Source organism: Microtus pennsylvanicus, chromosome 5 (assembly GCF_037038515.1).
Source record: "Microtus pennsylvanicus isolate mMicPen1 chromosome 5, mMicPen1.hap1, whole genome shotgun sequence".
NCBI classification, from domain to species: Eukaryota; Metazoa; Chordata; class Mammalia; order Rodentia; family Cricetidae; genus Microtus; species Microtus pennsylvanicus.
The window spans coordinates 50,144,288-50,168,153 of record NC_134583.1 but is presented as its reverse complement, the minus strand read 5'-3'; the positions used below and the strand labels follow the sequence as shown (position 1 = coordinate 50,168,153).

The 23,866-nt window shown below is 49.1% G+C and overlaps 1 protein-coding gene across 3 annotated transcripts in view; it reads left to right on the top strand.

Moving 5' to 3' along the window:
• The first annotated feature begins 637 nt into the window (after positions 1-637).
• Positions 638-23,866, top strand: part of Trim66 (tripartite motif containing 66) — a 55,480-nt gene continuing 32,251 nt past the window's right edge. Inside the window, exons 1-5 of one of the 3 annotated variants that reach the window (XM_075971837.1) lie at positions 638-745; positions 19,772-19,875; positions 21,899-22,046; positions 22,904-23,036; positions 23,502-23,618. In XM_075971837.1, the coding sequence (XP_075827952.1) occupies positions 697-745; positions 19,772-19,875; positions 21,899-22,046; positions 22,904-23,036; positions 23,502-23,618 (551 nt within the window). In that variant the 5' untranslated portion in view covers positions 638-696. Of the gene's footprint in view, positions 746-13,585; positions 14,028-14,054; positions 14,286-19,771; positions 19,876-21,898; positions 22,047-22,903; positions 23,037-23,501; positions 23,619-23,866 lie in introns of those variants that run through there. The other 2 variants (XM_075971838.1, XM_075971839.1) reach the window with 2 other exon arrangements.

The following is a 23,866-nucleotide window of genomic DNA, read 5'->3' as shown; positions in this document are numbered from 1 at the left end:
AGTTCAGAGTACGGTGTATGGAATCAGGCCGACTTGTGTTTGAATTTGAGCTCTGTCACTGTCTTGTGCATTATCCTGCTTCTGAGAGCCTCATTTTCCGCAACTGACACCTTCTGATTTAGTTCGTAAACGTGTCATAGTCTCGATTTCCAAGGGTAGTTGTGAGGATTGATATAAGCATGTAAACTTGACACCTAATGGATTTTTCAACCCCTTTCCCAAATGTAAACTTGGATCAGCCTTGCCCAGCACTAGAGAGGCCCAGACAGTTCTGGGCACTTTTGAAGCCCATCAAAACACCACTGAGGTTTATTTTCACAGTGGAGACGCTGGATGCTGTGGGCTCAAGTGCAGGCCTGAGGCTGAGGGTCATGGATCTCTGCGGCTTTCTCTTCTATCTGTCCAGGAACTTCTCCCGTCCCAAAGAATAAACCCCTCTGCTTTGTGCTTCCCTTGCAGGGAGTGGAACTTGCCCGCTGTACACGCTGCTTCACCCCTGAGGATGTCAGTGGAAAAGCTGAAGCCGCGGACACGGGCACAGACACGGGCGCTGGCCTGGAGTCACTCGGCTCTACAGATGTATTCTTGGAGGCTGCAGCACCGACTTGCTCTCTCTGTCGACGGGACCTTCGCAATGAGGGCTCTCGGCTTCTACCATGCCAACATTTGCTCTGTACGGACTGTTCCCGGGGCTTCATGCGGGAGCTAGGCCATGTTACCAGGGCTTATGGGACAGTTCCGGACGGTACGTACAAGAGCACCGGGTCTTGCCTCAGTCTCTGGGTCAGGCGCCCTCCTGTTTCATGAGAATCAAGCTTCAGATGAAGAGAGAGTCAGTGTAAATGCCCAAGAGATACTCATTGCTGAGAGCATCTCGAGGGATTTCAAGAGACAAAGCAAACCTTCTGGGATTTGTAAGGTGGGGACTTTTCGCCTTCGGGGTTTCCTTGAGTTGTTGGCAGACGATTTTGTTTCAGGGTTTGCCTGCTTTCGTTCAAAGATGGAGAGAATGGGCCCTAGTGTATGTAGGCTTCGTGGCAGGGAGAGAAAGGCTGGCTTCCTGATGCTGGTCAGGGACAGATTGTGAAAGGAACCACGCTGAACTATCCACTGCTGAAACCGCTACCCGGCAGGGGGGAGCCAGTGCCTTCCTCCTGAATGTCAGGTTTCCTAGGAAACAATCTCACTGAGAACTGTGAAGTCCTCGGGGACCAGAAGCAGGTCCTTCCTTTCCATGTTCCTGGCAGGGAACGTGTGAGACACAGCCAGTGTGGTGTGAAAATGTACAGGGAGTACGGAGACAAAGGAGTGGTACCTTGGGCACCGTCCTTCGTTTTTACTCTTTAGTTTTCCGCGGTAGATCCACAATGATTTGTAGCACAAAATAATTTTCTTTGAGGTATCTTGACGAAAGGTGAACTTTAAATGTGGAGTTTGAGTCTTTGAACTCATGGCAAGAAGCCTAATCTTTTTTTAGCCTGCTGTGAGTCTGGAGTACAGAGAAGATAGGGTTGTTTTTTTGTTTGTTTGTTTGTTTTTTTGTTTTGTTTTGTTTTGTTTTTTTTTTTTTTGGTTTTTCGAGACAGGGTTTCTCTGTGGTTTTGGAGCCTGTCCTGGAACTAGCTCTTGTAGACCAGGCTGGTCTCGAACTCACAGAGATCCGCCTACCTCTGCCTCCCGAGTGCTGGGATTAAAGGCGTGCGCCACCACCGCCCGGCCTGAGAAGATAGGGTTTATTTTCCTTTTTTTGAGCCAGGGTCTCATGCTGCTTGGATTATACTTGGGATTACAGCTATGCCTCAGCAAGTCAGGTGTGGCCACTCATCTTCCATAAGTCAAATGAATATGAAAAGGAGAAACAAGAGATTCATTCAATGTTGCCACATTGGGAAGAGGTATAAAGAGATCCAGTCACTTCTAATTCCATCTTCTGGGTTCACACGCAATGCAAGGGATACACATAACCAAGCAGTCTGCCAGACATGCAGCTTGCAGTACTGTAGTCTGTGCTGGAACTTAATATGGAGGCCTGGAACTTAGTCTCAAATTCGTGACAGCCTCCAACCTCCCATATGCTGGGGTTATAAGTCTGAGCTACCACACCTGTGTCCTTTCATTTTTTAAAACTAACATATGAGTTTTGAAATTAAACTTTGTTCATTAAATGTTAAAAACATTATGTTGGGAATTGTAGTACATGCCGTTAATCCCAACACTGGGAGGCAGAGGCAGATCTCTGTGAATTTGAGGCTAGCGTGGTCTACATAGGGAGTTCCAGGACAGCCAGAGTTACATGGTGAGATCCTGTCTCAAAAACAAACCACCGTGCGTGTGTGTGTGCACGCATGTGTGTATGCGTGTGTGCACGCGCATGCTCACACATGTGTATGAATTTGTGTGGCGGTGAGAGATTGACATTGGTATATCCTCTTTTGCTTTCATCTTAGTTCTTGAGACAGGGTCTTCTCTCAGCGGACCTAGAGCTATTGATTAGCTAGGTTGGCTGGGCAGCAAGCCCCAGGATCCTCCAGTCTCCGCTCCTAAAGCATTGGTTACAGGTGTGTGCTGCCATGCTCAGCTTTTCATGTGGGTGCTGGTGTGCCTCTTTAGTGCATGGTAAAGTTATGTACAGATGCCAAAGAATTGTTTTAAAAGGTTTTTTAAAGATAAATTATTATCAGTAAGTGTTTGATTTATATACACTTCCTTTCCCCATATCCCTGGGGTTACACAAAAGAGGTCCTCACTTAAACACTCCAGAATAGTACATTTGTAAAGACAGTGTCTGGAAAGTGTGCTGCTGTGTATAGGACACTCCTCACAAGGCCAGGTGCTCCTGAGTGTGGCACCTGTGGTAGCCAAAGCCACAGGGACAGAAGATAGAAGGGTGGCTCCCAGGAGCATGGGGGGCACAGGAAGCTGTGGCTAATGGATGTGTGCAGCAGTCTTGTCCGCTTGTTAACTAGGTCTTTCTGCTGTCATCGAATGGCCAGAGTTGAGTATGTAGCCTGGCTACCAGTCTCTCCAGGTATGGGATTTACAAATGTTTTCTTTCATGCTGGAGATTGCTCTTTCATCATGCTGGTGTGCCAGTTTTTGATTATGGTGAAGTCTGTCTTGTTGCTTATGCATTTAGTTTTATTTCTAAGAAGTCATTACCATATCCTAAGTCATAAAGCTTTTTCTTTTTTTTTTTGGTTTTTCGAGACAGGGTTTCTCTGTGGTTTTCGAGCCTCTCCTGGAACTAGCTCTTGTAGACCAGGCTGGTCTCGAACTCACAGAGATCCACCTGCCTCTGCCTCCCAAGTGCTGGGATTAAAGGCGTGCGCCACCACCGCCCGGCAAGCTTTTTATTTTTCTTCTAAGAATTTGATAGTTTTATTTCTTGGGTCTCTGATTTAATTTAAGATTTCAGTGTGAACTGTCTATGTCTCGATGACTTTTTAAAATTGAAGTTAGAATAATGCCAGGAACAATGGTGCACACCTTTAATCCCAGCACTTGGAGACAGAAGTAAGGGATCTCTGTGAGTTCAAACAATGGTGCACACCTTTAATCCCAGCACTTGGAGACAGAAGTAAGGGATCTCTGTGAGTTCGAGGACAGCCTGGTTTACAAAGTGATTTCCAGGCCAGTCATAGTTACATAGTAAGAGCCTGTTTTAAAAAATATATTATAAAATTAGACCATTAATATTAGAATCACAGCATTGTTTTTCAAATTATTCTAAGTGGGATAGAGAACAAAACCACGAGATTTGATGTCAGCATATGTGGGCATCTGAGCGTCAGGCCTGCTCTGTCTGCCTTAGGAATTGTGGAACTTGGACACCACACTCCATTTCCTCCTCCTCTTTTCATTACAGTGGTAGGCTTTATTTATTTATTTTATATATATATATTTTTTCTGTTTTTTCAAGACAAGGATTCTCTGTATAGCCCTGGATGTCCTAGAATTCACTCTTAGACCAGGCTGGCTTCAAACTCAAAGCTATGCCTGCCTCTGCCTCCTGAGTGCTGGAATTAAAGGTGTGCACCATCACCGTCCAGCTTATAAATTTTTAAATTCTGGATTTAATTTCTTTTCCTTTTTTTAAAAAAATATTTCTTTTTTATTTATCCAGAGGAATACCAGTAAAAAATATTTATTTCTATTTTATATGCATTGGTGTTTTGTCTGCATGCATATCTATGTGAGGGCATTGGCCAGCCTACCACTGGAGTTATAGACAGTTGTGAGCTGCCTGCCATATGCGTGCTGGCAATTGAACCTGTGTCCTCTGGAAGAGCAACCAGTGCTCTTAACCTCTGAGCCATTTCTCCAGCCCTAATTTTTATACTTTTAAGTTTTAAAATTTAATTACATCCGTTGTATGATTAATAAAAACCTGATGGGTTCAACCCGAAGACCAAAAAAGCAAAACAGCCAGCCACTGGCTCTTACCTCTACCTCAGTCCAAAATGGTGATCCTGCCTCCAGGAATCTCAGAATGAGACTGTGTGTGAGAACTGTCCCCTCACGCTTTGTCCAGCCTCTCTAGGGCTGGATTAAAGGTGTGCACCCCTGCCGCCCAGTTTCTATGGCAAACTACAGTGGCTACTGGGGTTAAATGTGTGAGTCACCACTGCCTGGTCTGTCAGGCTGATCAGCGCAGCTCTTTTACTCTCTGATCTTCAGGCAAGCTTTATTTATTAGAATACAAATGAGATATCACTACATACATCATTTTCCCCATTTCTCCCCTCCAGCCCCTCCTGTGTACTCTGCTTGCTTCCTCTCAAATTCATGGCCTCTTTTTCTTTAATTACTGTTCAATTGATCTATCTACCTACCCACCCTTCTATTCTAAATACATAAATACAATCTGATTGGTCCATATAATGTTACTTGCATGTATATATTTTCAGAGCTGACCGTCTGGTATCGGGAGCTCTTCCCTGGGGGAAGACTATTTCTCCTGTTCTTAGCATTCCTTGGTTTCCCGTAGTTCTTGTCTAGGGTTGGGGCTTTGTGATCTTTCCCCTTTCATCTTAGCATGTCTGTTGGTGCTGTCTTTGTTCAGGTCCTGTTTAGGCATAGCTGTTGGTGAGACTTCATGGTGTAGTTTCTCTGAAACCCTTGGTCTCTTGCCATCTTCCACCAGCTTTTCTGCTGTGATCCCTGGCCCTAGGTGCAGGAGTGGGCTGTAGGTGTATCTCCTGGGACTGGGCGTACACAGTACTTGTTCTCTGCATTGGATGGGTGGCTTTCTCTCTGATAGTTTCCATCTGTTGCTGAGAGGCATTTTTTGGATGAGAGGTTCTCTGTGCTTGAAGGTTTTTTTTTCCTATAGGAAAAACCCATAGGAATGTTACAAAGATTAAATGAGAATATATACATAGAACTTCTGTTATGCCTAGTATATAGAAAAAGACTAAGAAATTCTGAAAAATGCTGTTATCTAGGAGTCTAAAACTGAAATGGAGGGAAAAGACCTATAGATAAAAAGACACTTGATTTGGAAACATAAAAGCAATTTGTATGTATGCAGTATCATATTATTGTTAAAATAATTAAAAATTGCGTCTATGTGTATGTGTGTGCCTGAGTATATTAATGTATTCCTCATGTGTGCAGGAGCCTGCAGAGGTCAGAAGAGAGGATCAGATGTCCTGGAACTGGAAGTATAAGTAGTTGTGAGCCATCCAATGCGGGTGCTGGGAACTGAACCTGGGTCTTCTGTAAGAGCCATTAGTGTTTTTAATCCTGGAGTCATCTCTCCAGCCTGCATCTTACAGTCTTGTGTTTCTGTTTGTGGGATGAAGTAGATTTTCTCGTTAGTACTCTGGGTTACTGACTGTGAGTTGGCCGCGTTTGTTGGTTTGTTTGCTCATCTCCACAGTTACACACGGACTGCTGTGTACCAGACCCTATGGCATTTACAGGACAGAGATGAAAGAAAGGCCTGAGACTTCAAAGAGCTGTTATTCTAATTGAAAATGGATCAGTAAACAGATTGCTTAATGTTCAAGCCAGGGAGCAGGAAATTGGGAGGCTCTCTGTGTGCTTGGGACTGTTGGCCCCTCTCTGGCAATTTCTGTAAGAAATACTGTTTTTTTTAAATTTATTTATTTATTAAGGATTTCTGCCTCCTCCCCGCAACCGCTTTCCATTTCCCTCCTCCTCCCCCGATCAAGTCCCCCTCCCTCGAAGAGCAATCAGGGTTTCCTGACCTGTGGGAAGCCCAAGGACTGCCCACCTCTATCCAGGTCTCGTAAGGTGAGCATCCAAACTGCCTAGGCTCCCACAAAGCCAGTACGTGCAGTAGGATCAATAAACCCACTGTGATTGTTCTTGAGATCTCAGTATTCCTCATTGTCCGCTATGTTCAGGTTCAAAAACAGTATTTTTATGTCCGGACTAGCTGAACATAGAAATACTGTTTTCGAACCTGAATCCGTGGGCATAGTTTGAGAAATCGTGCTTCAGGGTCTGGTTCTTTGGAAGGAGCTGATAGTGCTGCCGTTTTATTCACAGACATTCTAGGAGGCTAATCTCCTTCTGCTGGCTTTGTTTTTAAGATGTTGGGACAGCTGGAGGGACGGGAGGGAGATGAGCAGAGGCTGTGAAATAAACAGGTTTCCAGTGTCACTGCCTCCAGCCAGAGAGTGTCATGTTGTACAGGGACAAATCCACTTTCATGAGCATTTCTCCCAGTTGCTGAGCAGAGCAAGAAGTGGCCTTGTCTAATGAAAAGGAGGTCTTTGCCTGGATGCGGGGTTCTGTCCAACTGGTGTATTATTCTGATTGGTGGCAGTGAGATCCTTCCTCAAGCCCTGTAGCAGGAGGGCATATTCTCATCTAGTGGATTGTGCTTTCTGATTCTGCCACTCCACAGCCCAGCAAAACGTGCTATAGGCCCAGACTTAAATAAGCACCCATAAGCTGAGTGAGCTGCTTGAACCCCCAGACCTCCCATGGACCCCCAGACCTCCATGGCCCTGGAGACCTCCAGACCTCCCATGGCCCCCCAGACCTCCCATGGCCCCCCAGACCTCCCATGTCCCCCCAGACCTCCATGGCCCTGGAGACCTCCAGACCTCCCATGGCCCCCCAGACCTCTCATGGCCCCCCAGACCTCCCATGGCCCCCCAGACCTCCCATGACCCCCCAGACCTCCATGGCCCTGGAGACCTCCAGACCTCCCATGGCCCCCCAGACCTCCCATGGCCCCCCAGACCTCCCATGACCCCCCAGACCTCCCATGACCCCCCCAGACCTCACATGGCCCCCCAGACCAGTCATGGCCCCCCCAGACCTCCCATGACCCCCCCAGACCTCTCATGGCCCACCCAGACCTCCCATGGACCCCCCAGACCTCCCATGGACCCCCAGATCAGTCATGGCCTCCCAGACCTCCCATGGACCCCCAGACCTCCCATGACCCCCCAGACCTCTCATGGACCCCCCAGACCTCCCATGGACCCCCCAGACCTCCTATGACCCCCAGACCTCCCATAGACCTCCTCAGACTGCCCATGGACCCCCCAGACCTCCCATGCCCCCCCAGACCTCCCATGGCCTCGGCCTGTAAAAGGATTTTCTCTTCATTCTTGACGCTGCTCTCTTCTGCAGGTACAAATTATCAGACACCTGATTGTGCATACTCTACTGGACTCTTGTGCCTATGTTATCTGTTCTAAATTTAACAGCTTGCAAGGTAAAGAAACTGCAGACTACCGATTATATATTTTTCTCTATTGAGACAGATTGAGGGACAGCTGAGGCTGTCCTTGAACTACGTAGCTAAGGATGGCCTTGAACTTCTGATGTGCCTGTTTTTACCTTCTTGAGTGTTGGGAATGGAGAGGTGTGCCATCATTCCTGCTAGACAAGGTATTTAAAGGCTGTTAATGGAGACCAGGACAAAGGCAGGAGTGTGATGTGTGTAATAGCTCAGCCGTTCGGTGGGGTGACTGATGGCTGTAGACTGTAGAAAGACTGGATTCTGGGAAGGTATCTACTCAGACAGTGAGAACACTGCCTGGGGGTCAAAGAGAGATCTTTATCTATGCATGCTTCAGCTTGGTGGTTGTGCCAAATACCCACAGACCACTCTGCCTCTTCCTTTCAGCGCATGCTCAGTGAGGTACACAAGACACCGAAAAGACTGATAGTGTGAGGTGATATGCTCAACCAGAGGCTGACAGAGTATCCCGAGCATGTCCGAGGTGGGCTGAGCAAAGCCCATTACGATGGTCAGTAGGCTAAGAGAACAGGACGTATTTTCCGCTTATGATATGTTCCATTTACAGAGAGTTATTGGTCTATAACGGGAAGAACATCCATGCTTTCTTTCAAATCTTTCACTGGATATAGTCCAGGGTCAAACTGCACCTGGAAAATTACCTACTGAGTACTAAAACGATACTTTGAGTAAAATTAACGGCTCTGCAGAAATATCGCCACAACTGACATTTACCAAGTGTCGACTCTGGATTCAAGATTCTGAAGGTTCTGTTTGGTTTAGTTTCCTCTCTAGGTCAGGGAGGGTAATTAACTGGCTGTTTCCTCTCCCGTGTGAGTAAAAAGAATGTTACTTTTTCTCTTCAAGGAAACTAAGTAACTAAGTAACTTGTGACTGAGAGCCTCTGTTTTTTTACACCCAACTTTTAGAATCCGCCTGTCTAGAATCTTCCTTTCCTGGTTTTCAGAGTAGAAGACAACATCAAGGTGTAGGAAGAACCTGGTCTGGAATCCGCATCTCTGAGGCTCATCTGGACTCTAGCCTGATAGACTGAGCAGTCCCAGCTCCTCTCTGGCTTTCCAGGTTGAGCTTGATAAACTCTTAGAACACCGAATAACCACTGCAGATGGACCCACAGCTCCTGGGTACCAGGCTTTCTGGTTAAGGGGAACAGCATATTCCTTGTATACTGCTAATGCTGAAAGGGGGAGTAATCAATGTCCCTTGGTGGGCAGGCCTTGGGGGCTTTGGGAAGACTGAGAGAAAGGGAACTGATGCAAGATGCTACAACCTCAGAGTCAGAGAGGGAAATGACTGATCTTAATGAGCAGCTCAGCTGGAGGGGCTCTAATGGCCTTGCTGAGAATCAGAGACTGTGGAACTGGCTTCAGGAGTCTGGGAGGCAGATGACCCCTGTTTGCTTATTCAAAGCATTGAATAGCATGTCCAAACTGGTGGGGTCTAAGGCAGACAGTACCCCAGGTCTCCCAGGTGGAGGGTGGGCTGCTGACCTGAAAGGAGCCCGTGTGTGGCAGGTGCAGAAGCTGGAGCTCTGAAGCCCTGTCAACAGGGCGGCTTCTTAGTTCAAGAACAGTTTCCTCACCTTAATTGGCTCTCTAGGGCCCTGGGAGTAGCATTGGCACCTCTGAATATCCCCGTTACTGGGAGAGCAATTCCCCCGGTGGTTGGGAAGAGGTAGGCTGTGTTTGGTGGGGATGTGCTTGCTGCACCAGGAAAACTATGGCTGGAGAGATTTGCAAAGGGAGGAAGTTCGAGGTAGCAGTGATTGACAGCCAGTTTTGGGGTGACTGCTCATCATTGGAACTTTCATTGAATGGGGACCAGTCGTGCCAAGTGTCACGGAGGACTGATAGCAGGAGAAGCCCTTGGAGTTCATCTCTACCTGTTAACTGCACAAACGCAGCGTTGAGAGTGCAGGAAGGACCTAGAAGCCTGCAGAGGGTCACATGGTCCGTTATTTGCAGAGCCACTCCCTTGCCTGCTAACGCTGGGCTTGTTTGGACTTGCAGGCTGCAGAAGCTACAGATCTATAGTTGGTGCTGCCTTGGGCTCCCTACGGAGCCCTGTCAGGCCCAGTCGTAAGTGGCTTTGCAGGTAGTGTTTCCGTATATCCTCCTTTGTGTCACCTCCTGAGCGTCTGTGTGAAAAGAGACCGGCACTATTGGGTCAGTGAGCCCAGGCTACATCGTATCTATGGTGGGTATTTCCCTGGCACAGAAAGCTGGCATCACACTCAGGTGCTTCCTCAGGGAATGGGGCTGTGAAGGCCAAGGGCCAGGCACTCCACACATTCACTTCCAGCCTCAGCCAACCCCTGGCTGTCAGACTCAGATTCCGGATCTTGCTTCTGATCAGCTGCTGGCCCTGCCTCCTAGTTCCTGGGTATCGTAGCTTACCTTATAATGATATTTATCCTGCCATTAGGGGTTATGTTTCCAAATCCTCTACTCCAAACCTAATCATTCCTTCTAACTCTAGGCCTACACTATGGGCTACCTAAAGGCTTGGCAGTGGTGGCACACACTTTTAATCCCAGCACTTGTGAGTTCGAGGCCAGGCTGGTCTACAGAGTAAGTTCCAGGATAGTCAGAGCTACGCAAAGAACCCTGTCACCAAAAAACAAAAACAAAACCAAACCAAAACAACAACAACAACAACAAAAAAAGGAAGTTGGGCCTAGTGACACAGGCCTATACTCTCAGCTACTCTTGGTACTGAGGGAATTCAAGACAAGTGAAACCCCATTGCAAAATGAAAAGTAAAAAGAGGGCCAGGTATATAACCCAGGCAAAGGACTGTCTGGCATGAGGGCCCTCAGTTCAATACTCAGTACCACAAAAAGAAATAAAAAGAGAAAGAAAAGGGGTGGGGTGGGAGGGTGTGTGGAAGGAATGAGAGGAGGTGAGAGAGTGGGAACTTGGATTGGTATTTTTTAAAAATCTAATAAATTAAACACACACACACACACACACACACACAGAGAGAGAGAGAGAGAGAGAGAGAGAGAGAGAGAGAGAGAGAGGAGGACTTGGGATTGACTGCCGTTCAGAGCAGAACTAGCTTGTCCCTCAGGGCTCTTCCTAGCTCCCCTGAATTAACCTTGTTGTCTCATGTCCTTTATACCCTACATGGCCTGGAGGCCCCACAGTTTTACACTTATGATGCTCTGTGTGTGACGCCCCCTCCCCTCGTCAGTGACAGCTATGATGCTCTGTGTGTGACGCCCCCTCCTCCTTGTCAGTGACAGCTCCCTCACATCTGAAGGCCCAGCACCTGTGTGAGCCATTTGCACACCGAGAGCTCACAGGTGGGGTGTGCTTAGCTCAAGCAGGGCTCCTAGTCAGAATTTTATCCCAGTATGGAGATGGAACGGTGTAAGGAGCTGCTGTTTTGAGCTAAGGACGAGCTTTTTGAATCTAAAAAGTGCCAGATAGTGTTTTGGTTTTGCCAGTCTTAAAGTTTCGGTCACAATTACTCAACTCTGCCACTGGAGGTCAAAATCAGCCATGACCAGTGTGGAAACCAATGACCCTGACTGTGTTCTAAGAAAGCCTGCCTTCCTTCCTTCCTTCCTTCCTTCCTTCCTTCCTTCCTTCCTTCTTTCCTTCCTTCCTTCCTTCCTTCCACCTCCCCCACCCTTCTTTTTGAGACAGGGTTTCATGTAGCTCTGGCTGTCCTTAAACCTAGTAAGTAGCTGAGGATGGCTTAGCTTCCGATTTTCCGCCTCCACCTTCAGAGTGCTGAGGAACTGAACCCAGGGCCACTTGCTAGATAAGCACTGATCTACAAGTCCCAGTCCGAGAAGCTGCTTTTTGACTGTATTCTTTATTGACAAAAACAGACAGGCTGTAGTTCTGATCTCTGTTTTAAGCTCTGCAAAAGTTGGTGGGTTTGAAACCATTGGTGCCATCAAGTAGAAAAGACTATTTGGGAGTCACCCAGGATAGAAAAATATGGATGAGACGGGTGGTGGTGCAGGCCATTAATCCCAGCACTCGGGAGGCAGAGGCAGGCAGATCTCTGTGGGTTTAAGGCCAGCCTGGTCTGCAGAGCGAGTTCCAGGACAACCAAGGCTGGTATATGGATGAAACTCCAGGTAGGAAATAACGTGAGAATGAGACGCATGGAGGAGCAGGCAGGTCAGCAAGACAGAAGGGAGTTAACCTTGTCTAGAATATACAGTGCTCACAGGGGATCCTGAGATGGGACTCCAGAAAGAAAGTTTCCTCAGGGGTCTTAGCAAACATTATTCCTGCAGAGTGGGAGCCATTGTGCTCAGTGAGTATGATCAGATGTATATTGTAAAGAGTCATTCTGAACTGGGTGTGGTGTTGGTACAGTCCTTTAATTGCAATCCTCAGGAGGCAAAGGTAGGAGGGTCTCTGTGAGTCTGGGGCCAGCCTGGTCTATAGAGCAAGTTCTAGGGCAAGTAGGGCCACAGAGAGACCTTGTCTCAAAACAAACAGACAAACAAACAAACAGGCATTCTGGCAGGACGTGTTTGTTCTCACAGCCTTTAATCTTGGCACTTGGGAAGCAGGAACATCAGGAGTTCAAGGTCAACCTCAGGCACAATTGTGAACTTCAGGTTAGCCTGGGCCACATGAGACCTTGTCTCAAAATACACACACACGCACACGCACACACACACACGCATGCATGCACACACGCCAGCGAGGGCTGATTTGATAGCATGCAGGATGATTGCAGGAAGATTACCCAGAGGTCACTGTGGTTATCTGGGCCATTGCTTCCAGACTGGATGTCTAGGAATGATTTGGAACCTTGCCCAAACTCCAGGCCCTGTATCTGAACCTAGGAGATTTGGGTTTGACAGACTGAGGATTCCTAGAAAGCTCTTCAGATTTGGAATTCGCTAGCGCAGGAAGGGCAGGGTGCTGTCTGATTTAAGAGGTGTAGAGAAAACAGGATTTACAAAAGTGTTTGGAAGGGGCCCTCTCCCTCTTCCCATACCTGTCTCTGTTCAGAACAGCCCAACCTCTTGACTCCTCCTCCCCCACACCCATGTCGTGTTTTGGTGGTACACTAACACGTTCTCTTCAGAGCGACTCTTTTGACCCATTTTGACATGTCTGCCCCCTTTCAGGATCTTGTTAATGTTCAAGTGGATAAATTTTTTTTTTGTGACTTCCCTTGCTCAGCCAGGCTTCTAGAGCCTTTCTGGGTGGCCTTTCCTCAAGGTTGGGATCTTTTGTTTAGCAGTCAAGGCCCTCCAGGAGCACCTGCTCCAGCTAGGCTCTCCTCACTGCCCACCTCTGATTGCTGTGTGGCTGTAATCATTCTGTAACTTGCAGTATTATCCTATCCTGAAGTCTTTCTCACAGTTCACCCTCTTGCCTCCCCTCTTCTGTTTGTGTGTGACTGTGTTTCCCTGGGGAATAGAGAGAGCTGCCGAGGGACCCCTGCCCAGGACCGTTGTGCATCATAAAACAAGTGTCTGCTCCAGCTGAAGTCCTAATCCTCCGCTTGTGACGGACAGTTGGTCACTATGGCAACCGACTGTGACGTCACAGGATAAGGACTTCAGGTGAAGTAGCAGGAGCAGGTGAGTATCTAGGAGCTAGATTTTAGTGTCTGTAGGGGAGTCCCCACCCCCTGCTCTTTCCTGCGGTGCAGGGGGCTCGGAGGGATCTCTCCGGCTCCTGCTGTTTTTGAAAATGATGCGGTGAGAGTGTGTGCTTGGCATCTGCGTGCTGCAGCAGTGTGGGGCTGACAGAGTGTGTCAACTTGAGCTCTGGCTGTGCAGGCACCGCTGCTGCGGGAGCCTGTTATTCCATTCCGGATTGCTATTTTGATACCCAGATTGCATCATTCTTCCTACGTATAAACAGGGGGTCCCCAGGGCCCTACAGCTACTCACTTCTCCACCAGCACTGTTATTGTGATGAGCTCTATTTAAATGAGCTGCCGGATCGGGGCAGGTTCCAGCCACACATGAGCACTGTCATTTTGGGGAACATGGAGGGCTGAAGGATTTCTGTGGATCGAGTCTTAAAAGCCTGAGAGTGATGGCCTCCCGAGCTGTGAGCTGCACAGAGGGCCACCGAGCTAGTTCCTGAAAGTTGAAAATCTCGTTTTCTTCCTTCTGAGCTTCTATTCAGAGGCACCCAGAGGATTAGGAAGGAGATGCAGCTAGGAAGAGAGTCGCCTCTTTGAGGTCTCCCTCTTGCTGTTCAGTTTGGGAAAATTGCTGCAGAGACTTGGAGATAAACAGGAACAGGAGGAGTCAACCTTGCTCTTTCTTGCAGGAGCATCTCAGGTGAGCCAGAGAAACGCAGCCCTGGCTGAGGACGCATCACAACAGGGAGAGGCTCCAGGCTGCTCCCCCAAACCCCACCCAGAGCCCAGCTCTCCCAGGCTTAGGCCCTGTAGCCCAGCGGGCTTGCTGCATGCGGGGTGGGTGTTCCTGGGCTCCTGGGGAGCATCGTCCTCCAGGACTGGTGGTGGTCTCACCTGTCGCTCTTCCTCTGACTTCTCTCCCAGGTGTTGCTCTAATTACAAGGCAACAGGGTGACAGGTAAGCCTGCTGGCAGCCAGGGGCAAAATCGGCAGCCAATCTAGGTGTGTCTTGGATCAAAATCTGCCTTTCTAACTGGTGCTGGCATCTGAAGAGTGGGTACAACCTGCTTCTTGAAGGCAGTGCTGCTCTGAGTCCCCGGGCAGTGCAAGGCTTCAAGGGCTTCACTGGGGCCTTACTCCGTGCTCAGCATCCCAAGGTTGCTAAGGGTGGGAGGGCGCTATAGGCTAGTGAGCCTGGCCAGCTGGCCTGAGCACCGGTGCTGGGTTTCCTTGCGTAGTGTCTGGCAGAGGCAGAGCAAAGAAGCGTGTCTCACCTGTGCTACAGAGGCTGATCAAGGCGGCTCAGTGGTTTGAGGTTTTACAAGGAAATGTAGTTTTGAAGCATGTCTCTGTTTCTCATGAGGCCTTCCTCTCACCCTCCGTGGGATTGGGAATTGGGAACAGAGAAGGTCTATCCAGCTTTGGACCCTGGCAGAGGCACTTGAGGCTGCCTCCGTGGATCCCACTGCTAGACAGAGAGATCTGGGCCGTTCTGTGGAGCCCTGGATGAGAGCTGAACGGAGAGACCTCCCAACCCATGACAATTGCTTAGCACTAGGCCCAGGCTGGGCTCAGGGTGGCCATGGTGGCTGGTGGACTGAGATGACCCATGCCTGATTTCTGGGACCTCCTTGGGACGTCTCTCCTGTTCTCATCATCTGAGGCCAAGGCAGCCTTGGTTGTGCTGTGCATGCTGAGAGGTAGTTCCCCAGGCCAGGCCTCCTTCCCTTTCCTGACTCAATGCACTCCAGCCTCAGAAGCAGGCCCCAGACTGCATCGTGGTCTTTCAGCTGAGTTGTGAGTCAGAGGAGGTAAAATGTAGCCTCCAACCAGGACTGACTTCTCTGTGTTGGGAGTCTGTCCATTTGTCTGTCAGAGGGGAAATCCACCACCACTGTATCCAGAGATTTCTGGACTTTCTGTCTGGCTCAGCTTCAGGACTCAGGGGCCAGAGCTCTCAGAGGAAGGAGCACTGTCCAGGGTGCTCGCTGTCAAAGCTGTGCTTTGGGGTCCCTTGAGCCACGTCCCTGTCCCATGTCAGGATGGTTAAAAGCCCCCTTACAGGTCAGGTTTGTAGCAAAGAATGCGCTGTCTCCACATTTCTTTTCTTTAGGCACAAAAGCTTCTTTCCATTCACTTTCCTCAAACACTGTATTTCTTAAGAGAGCTCCAGGTTCCAGAGCTGGGTATGGGCTATTAGTATGGCTGGATAATGACTGTGGTCTGATCATCATTATAAAATATTTTCATATGGCGAAACTGTCTAGTTAATTGCAATAAAAATATATCATGTATTTATTATTGAGTTAGGAAAGAATATAGCCTAATGGAAGGGACATGACATGTTTTACGTGTGTGCGCTGCACGTGAACACTGTGGCACATGCGTGGAGGTCAGAGAGAGGCCTTGCGTGTCAGCTCTCGCTTCCCAGCTTGTTTGAGTCAGGGTTTTATTACTGTCTGTGTCTGCGCTGCACAGTCCGGGTTGGCCTGTTGCCTTCTGGGGATGCTACCGGCCCACCTTCCGTCCGCCTGCAGTTGTTCTGAGACCACACATGCATACCAGCATAGTCAGCTTCCCATGAGTTCAGGGCGTTGAACCAGACCTCATGCCTGCACAGCGAGTGCTTTACTCAGCCATCTCCCTGGCCCAAGGACACGGTTCTCAGGGCAAACAGTCTTAGGTTTCAGTTTGCTATAATAGAATGTAGATAAGACCTATTAAGAATGCTATAACACATGCAGGGTGCCAGTACAGGGAGTAGTGGTAAGTAGATGCCAATTTGTATCACACAAGAAATTTATTTAGTTTTTGAAGCTGGCTATCCTGGAACTCTCTGTGTAGCCTACTGTGGTCTTAAACTTGAGATTCCCCTGCCTCAATCTCCTGAGTGCTGGGATTACAGACTTGCATTATGGCTCCATCTCTTAACAGGTGGAAGGAATGTGGCTGTTCTCCCAGGCCACCGGGCTCCACAGGGAGACCTCCGGTGCCATCCTTGTTCTGGAAACAGAAGACCCGCCTCCTTGGTGGTCTTTGCGTAATGGTCTTCTCAGTCTCAAGAACGATGTTTCTGCTTGTGAAAGGCAGTAAAATAGGTGGGCTTGCTGCTTCACCCCTGTAATCCTAGCACTTGGGAGGCAGGAGAATCGCTGTCACATTCAAGACCAGCCTGGTCTACATAGGTTAGGAGGCCAAGACTTCATCCACATCCTTCATGCAGTCTAGCTGGTGGAGTGTTTCCCTAGCAGGCGTGACACACTGGATCTAATTGTCAACACTGCCTAAGGCAGGCAGGGTGTCGCACACGCACACCCGTAACTCCACCTCCCTAGGAGTTTAAGGTCATTCTTGGCTCCATTTTGAGTTTGAGGCCAGCTTGGGCTACTGGAGACCTTGTCTCAGAACAAGTCCCTCCCTCCAACATAAGCATTATCTGTAAACAACGTTTTACTTACGTGTAACTGAAGTGTGTAGATAGTGAGTCTTACCAGCCGACAGTTGTTCTCTTGCTCTGCCCCTCAGCAGCCCCTGCCCAGGGCCGATCCTGCTCCAGCCGCCCCTCAGCCTCTGCCTGTCACTCTCTGGTGTTTGTTTTGTTTGTTTGACACGGTTTCTCACTGTGTAGCTGAGGCTGGAATCACACTGGCAATCCTCTTGCCTTGGTCTCTCATGTGCTGGGACCACAGGTGTGTCCCGCCATGCCTGGCCCACCTGACTTCTGACAAGGAGGGTAGATAGCTCAGTTGCCATTTGACTGACTGTCCCCTCTTGTCCTGTCTCTGTTAGCACGTGAAAAGGACTGTGTAATCAGCACTCTCTTGCTAGGTCTGGACCCCTGATTGTAACAACTTAGTGACCTTCAGGGATAGAGGGTGCTCACTCAGGGTGATAATCAGATAATAGCAGCAGAGCTTTGTTCATAGACGGCATGATTGTCATCTCAGGAACACTTTCTCCCACTGCCCAGAAACTTCCAGGTGACTTCTTCCAAGGGGCCATGAGTGCAAGGGTATGCATGGAGCGTGCCAGCAAACGAAGTGCAATTGTCCCATCTACTAAAAGCCATGCACCGTCCTCTGATGCTAAGTGTGGATAATTTCTTATGTAGACCTATGAACAGGTAGTTAAGATGCCGTGTGGCGTTTCTTACACTGGAGGTACTGATTGACTGATCCCAGGGGAAATGAGCCCTGTTTCTCAAAAGTGGAACATCTGGACAGGTTTGAAAGGATGCGTAGGAGCTTATCTGAAAAGGACAGAGGCAAGGAAAAGTATTTCAAGGAGGAACAGCGTTTGGTCAGACAGAGCCATGCAAAAGTTTGGCTGATCCAGAGGCAGCAGAAATACTCGGCATGCCAAAGACCTACAGCATCTGGCAGATGAAGCTAGAGATGAGGCTGGGGGGAGGTAAGGCCAAGCTAAAAATGAATGCTGAACAAGAGTGTCGCCTTAAAGGCCAAGAGGCGGATGATGTGCCAAGAGGCCTTTTTTGAACCATCCAGTTCGTCTTTCTTCTCCACTCTGCTGTGCTACTGGTTTTAAGGTTTGATCACTTGGTACCAGGAGCTGGGAGTCCTGTGGAGGTAACCTTCAACACTCAGATCGCTGTTCGGAAGGTGGAGAGTCACCTGACAGCCAAGAGTGTTGACCAGCAGGAAAACTACCCAGGGGATTCAGATGCAGTTCTGTCATTCCAATCCATGGCTCTGCAAGGCTGTTGTTTTATATGATTTTATGGGTTTTGCAGATGGTAAATGATAAATTTTTGCTGCACAATAGGCCACCCCAAAACGTAGTGGTTAAACCAACTTTCTTTCTTGTGTGGCTCTACAGGTTGGTGATCTGGACTGGAATTCTCCAGGTAGTCTGGGCTGAATTTGCCTGATCCTGGCTGAACTTCAGTGCCTGCATTAGACTGGTAGCTCACTTGGTCTGGCTGGCTTAGGGTAGTCTTATGAGGAATGTTTGAGACAACTATGGTCTCTTTCTTCGAGGTCTGATGTCTTCCAGCAATCTGAGTCCCAGGTTCAACTTTTCAGAGTATCTCGCTGGAGAATTCTAGGTGCAAGAGCAGAATCACACAGGCTCCTGAGGTCTGGTCATAGATTCAGTGGGTGGAGTTAGAGAGTCATGGCCCCCGTGTGTGTGTCTGTGAACCCTATTATAGCGCACACGTAGAGGTCAGAGGACAACTGGAAAGAACTGGTTCTTTCCTCCCACCTGTAGATTCAAGAGATAGAGCTCAGGATCTCAGACACGATGGCAAGCACCTTTACCTGCTGAGTTACCTCACCAGCCTGTCTTTTGGTGACAGGCTTTTGCTGTGTAGCCCCCACTGCCTTTGAATTTGTGATGCCTTCTGCCCCAGATTCCCGAGTGCTGGTGTTTATAGATGTGTCCCACCATGCCTATCTATCAAAGCAACTCTCATTTTCCCTTCCTATTTCACATGTAATGAAATAGGCATAGGTGAGTCAGTTAGGACAAAGCCCAAGGTCACCGGGTGGCAAAACTGGTATTTGGGTTTGCATTCTTCTGAGTGCATTGCAGAGCAATTGACTCTGCAGCATTCACTACTGCATGGATGGAACGAGGCAGAGAAGACTGTGACAATATTGCTACAGGCCCTGTCACTACCAGTTCCTTTTCACACCAGCCTCATCCGTGCACACAGGTACCTTGCCCTCCCCAAGAGACTCGTTCCCAGAGGTTCGACTGTTTTTAGAGTGGGTCTGAAGAGTCACTGTGGTCTCCAAGGTGACAATCTCCTGCTGCTTGTGTAATTCAGATGCCCACTATGCTAAGGAATGTTTGGAAACTGTTGCATTCTTCTGGGAAAGGGAGTGAATCAGGCTGCTCACAGGGGATGTTTATAGTGCACCTTACATGGTCTGTGACTCTGGATAGAAACAGCCCAGCCACAGGCTCCTGAGCCCCAGAAACAGACTTATTGGTATTGGTTAAACCAATGAAAAGCACCTTTATGTGAGCAGGCAGGGGACGGGGCTGTTTTTTCTCTGGCTAGAGAACCGGAAGTTCCAGCTTTGGGATTCGGGTAACATGGGAACATTAATGACTGTGATGTCCTCTGGGTTACACTAACCATCCAAAGTCACGGGACTGGGACCCCAGGGCTACAAAATGAAGAACTGGAGCAGCAGGAGGCAGAGGCTTGAGTCTGTAGTAACCCGGCTCCTAGGGAAGGGAGGAAGATTAGGCAAAGTCAGGGATGGGAGGAGACCAAATGGATGGTCTGGAGGGCTGGCCTCTGGTGGGATGGTCACGTTTATGCTAACTGTGGGCTGTGTTATTGAATAGAGATCACGTCAGCACAGAGGAAATATTGCCCGTATGTTGGTGCTGGGTATGAGAAAACCCCCTTCTAGGCCGTATGAATAATCACTCTGTTGCTTGGCTCCACTGTCTGTCTTTCCCCTCCAGAGCTCATCTCCTGTCCTGGATGTCAACGAGTGTATCTTACCAGAGATGTAACTGAACATATTTTCCTTCAGTACTTTTCTCCTGGGCAACCCACAATGGTCAGGGTAAGTCAGGACAATGGAATAGGCAGGCGGTGGTTGACAGAAATTGATGAGACCCCCATCTATAGGTCTAGCTACCCATCATTGACTTGTGGTTCCATCAGTTTTCCCATCCATCCACCCACCCATCCACGTACCCATCCATCCATCCACCCATCCATCTATCCATCCGCCCGCCCGCCCGCCCGCCCGTCCGTCCGTCCGTCCGTCCATCCATCCACCCATCCATCCATCCATCCACCCATCCATCCATCCGTCCATACACCCATCCATCCATGCATCCACCCATCCATCCACGCATCTATCCACGCATCCACCCATCTATCCACGCATCCACCCACTCATCCACACAGGAGGGAAATAAAACATGTTTGAATTAGGAGCAGTGATATAGTTTTCTACTAGGTGAAATTTATATGCTTTGAGTGGAAAGTGAAGGTATCTTAAGATATATTAAACGTTACTTAATTTATTTCAGTGTTTTTTTTCTCGTGACTCTTACAGATAATATCAGTAGTAGGCTTTTCTTTCCCTTTAGCTTCCCCCGGAGTTGAGATTTCTCAACATCAGCTTAGATTGAACGAACGTTTTCATCCTGTGTAACAGCTCTGCGCTGTTTCCCATTCCTCACTGACTGGAACACCTCCTGTTTCTCTACAGACATGGCCTGATCACTGCTTTTCATTCTCCTACTGGTTTATTTACTTTTTCCTGTATCAATTCTTACCGAATGTTTGTTGCTCTCTGGGAGTTAACATGTATTCTGCTTCTAAGACAGCCATAGGGAAGTTGGTGAAGCCTTCTCTACCCACAGCAGTTTAGTGGATTGCGTGAGTTAAGGATGGACTAGGTAACGTTTTCCCACATCTCCGCACTTCATGATGGCTCCCATCAGACGTAGCACTGTATCTGCCCACAAAATGACTGTGGCATGAATTCTAATTGGTCTGAATTAGTAAAAAGCTGGAGTCAGATGTTAGGGGGTGAAAGCTGAAAGATCAGAGAAGCAGAGCAGCAGCCACTAGTTCTTACCTCTACGAAATCCTCAGACCAAATGAGGTATCCTGTCTCCCCAAGTCCCCAGACTAAATCCTGAGCTCTTCTCTCCTCCTGCTTATATTTCTCTCTCCGCCCAACCATATTCCTTTCTATCTCTACCTCCCTAGTACTGGGATTAAAGGTGTGAACCACCGTCGCCTGGCTATGTTTCTCTTTTAGACTGGCTCAATCTAATCAAAATCAAGCCCAGGGTGGCCTTGAACTCACAGAGATTTGTCTGCCTCTGTCTCCCGAGTGCTGGGATTAAAGGTTTGCACCACCACCGTCCGGCCTCTGTGGCTGACTACTGTGGCTAGCTCCACCCTCTTATCTCCAGACAGCTTTATTTGTTTCAGCACAAACAAAACATCACCACAAATGAGCAAACTTTTGGAGGTGAGGAGGGGATCTTAGGCCGGGCAGACTGCAGGCGGAGCACAGCTCTGAAGCGGGCCTTCATGTGCTTTCTCAGCTGGGTGGACTCATCTCCCTGGATACCCTGACATCTTAGACTTTCTCTCCTTTGAAGACATTGGACACTCGGCTTTTGCATCAGATTTTCCTCTGTTGTAACTTCCCCTTCATCTACCTACCTGCCATTCAGCATTCAACTTAGATGTGTCCTACCGATGAAAAGGTTCCCTGCCACCCTGAGGCGTAGTTCTTAGGAACCTCCTTTGCATGTGTCCATAGCACTTGCCATGTATCTATTTAAAGGGTGTCACCCTGCCTGAGCTGTGTATGCCTTGATGGGGGGGGGCAGCCTTGGCTTACTGGGTTTCCTTAACTTTAGTGGAAGATAGCCACCGTTCCTTCTGTCACAGACGGTGTTTTCCTGCGCACGCCCTGCCAGGCAGCCCTCCACTCGACAGTACTCCTCGGTTCTGGGAAACATTCCAGCAGGACCCCAGTCCGGAGGGCATTTGCTGATTGCAGCTGTAAACCCCAGCAACTACAGGGTCACCAATGCTGGGCTCTCTGCTTCCAGAACTGCTCCGAATGCAAGGAGAAGAGGGCCGCGCACATCCTCTGCACCTACTGCAACCGCTGGCTGTGCAGCTCCTGCACGGAGGAACACCGGCATGTCCCGGCCCCAGGGGGCCCACTCTTTGCACGGGCACAGAAGGGATCCTCAGGTACAGCCCTCCATGTTTCTTCTGTGCTGAACCCACAAGTGCCTGGAGAATAGTATTCTGACCTTGTTTCTCAGCCAAGAGAGGCAGTAGGGATGGTTTCCGAGTCTCTTGCAAAGGAAGGATATCTCCCTTAGAGTCAGAGGGGTGACTCACTCTAGCCCTCACTGTCGGGCTGGGGGCGGGAGAGTGTGGGTGAGCTGGCGCTGGGAGCATGATCTTGAGTCATGGAAGCAAGCTGAGCTCCCACCTCCCACTCCTATTTAGAGCCATATGCCTCGCATCGGAGATTTAACAGTCGGGTCCACTCTTACCCTTTTGTCTGTCCTGCACCGTCTGCTTTAGTCAACAGTCGTTTGGAAAGTCTTCTGGGGCCCTTGACTTGTGTGTGTGTGTGTGTGTGTGTGTGTGTGTGTGTGTGTGATGTGTCCAGCCCACTGGAAGCAGACAGAGTTCACCACATGAACTAGTCTGAAGCCCAGCAAAGCTGAGTAGCTGGTGTTAGCCACACCGACACAGAATCCTGGTTAGTGAAGAGGCTTAGGTTCATTTAGGAGGGTTTCCCACTGTGCCAGAGATCTACCTGGAGCAGGAGCAAGTGCCTTCTCCACCCCTGGCAGGGGGTGGGACACTAGGGCGTGAGAGTGTGAAGTTTCTGGACAGCTGGGCAACTCAGGCGAAGCTTGAATTCTTCCCTTTGCCTGAGTCTCAGCGTTCCCAAGAGAGACCTCTCCTGCTCGCATCTCCTGCCCCATGCTCCGTGTCTGTGCTGCGTCTCTGGAGGGCTGAGGGCTGCTCAGCAAAGCTCAGCAGAAAGGTCTGTGTGAGCAGAAGCCCACGTCTTCTGTCTTCTCTGGCAGGGGTGAATGGTGGCTCTGGGGACTTTGCCTTGTACTGCCCTCTGCACACACAGGAAGTGCTGAAGCTCTTCTGTGAGACATGTGATGTGCTTACGTGCCACAGCTGCCTGATGGTGGAGCACAAAGAGCACAGGTAGGGCGGGTGGACTATCCGGGAGTAGGGGGGCTGGGAGGCTCGCTCTGGCCACTGATGCTGAAGCGTCACCCTCTCTCCAAGGCAGGGTATGGTGACATTCATTTGTAATCCCAACACTTGGGAGGCTGAGGGAGGATGGTGGTGAGTTTAGATGATATCCAAGGCTACATAGTGATGTGGAAAACACCTTGCTTACATAGTGAAACTGTCTCAAAACAACAACAACAACAACAACACCTCTCCTTGCCCAAGTCAACCTGCAGCAGCTGGGCCAAGGTGTTCCTCTTCTCTTGAGACGACTCTACAAACCTCCTGATGGACTAAGAGACTTGAGTGCTTTTGTCTCTGGCAGTGTGTATCCTGGCCTCCAAGGCTGAGACAATGCACTGTGGGATTTCCTGGGTGCTCGCTGCTCAGGGGAGGAGCCTCACTCCTCAGCTCCTGTTTTATCTCCTCCCTTAGGTGCAGACATGTTGAAGAAGTTCTACAAAACCAGAGGATGCTTCTGGAAAGCGTGACCACACAGGTGGCACATAAGAAATCCAGCTTGCAGACATCTGCGAAGCAAATCGAGGACAGGTAGCCTAGGCCAGATCTGGCTAGTGCCAAAAATGCTCTGCTCTCTCACCTCCTGGGCTCGGGTACCAGTGTCCAGACGGTCCACGGAGGCGGATGTGGTTAGGCAGATTAGCGTACATGTCCATTCCTTAGAGGTCTCAGTGCCAGTGAGCTGTCTTTGGGATATCACTTGATGACTAGGGCCAGCTAGTTCAGGGCGATCAGAGAGAGTCTGGACCTAGGTTCTCTGCTTTATGAGTCAGCCAGAA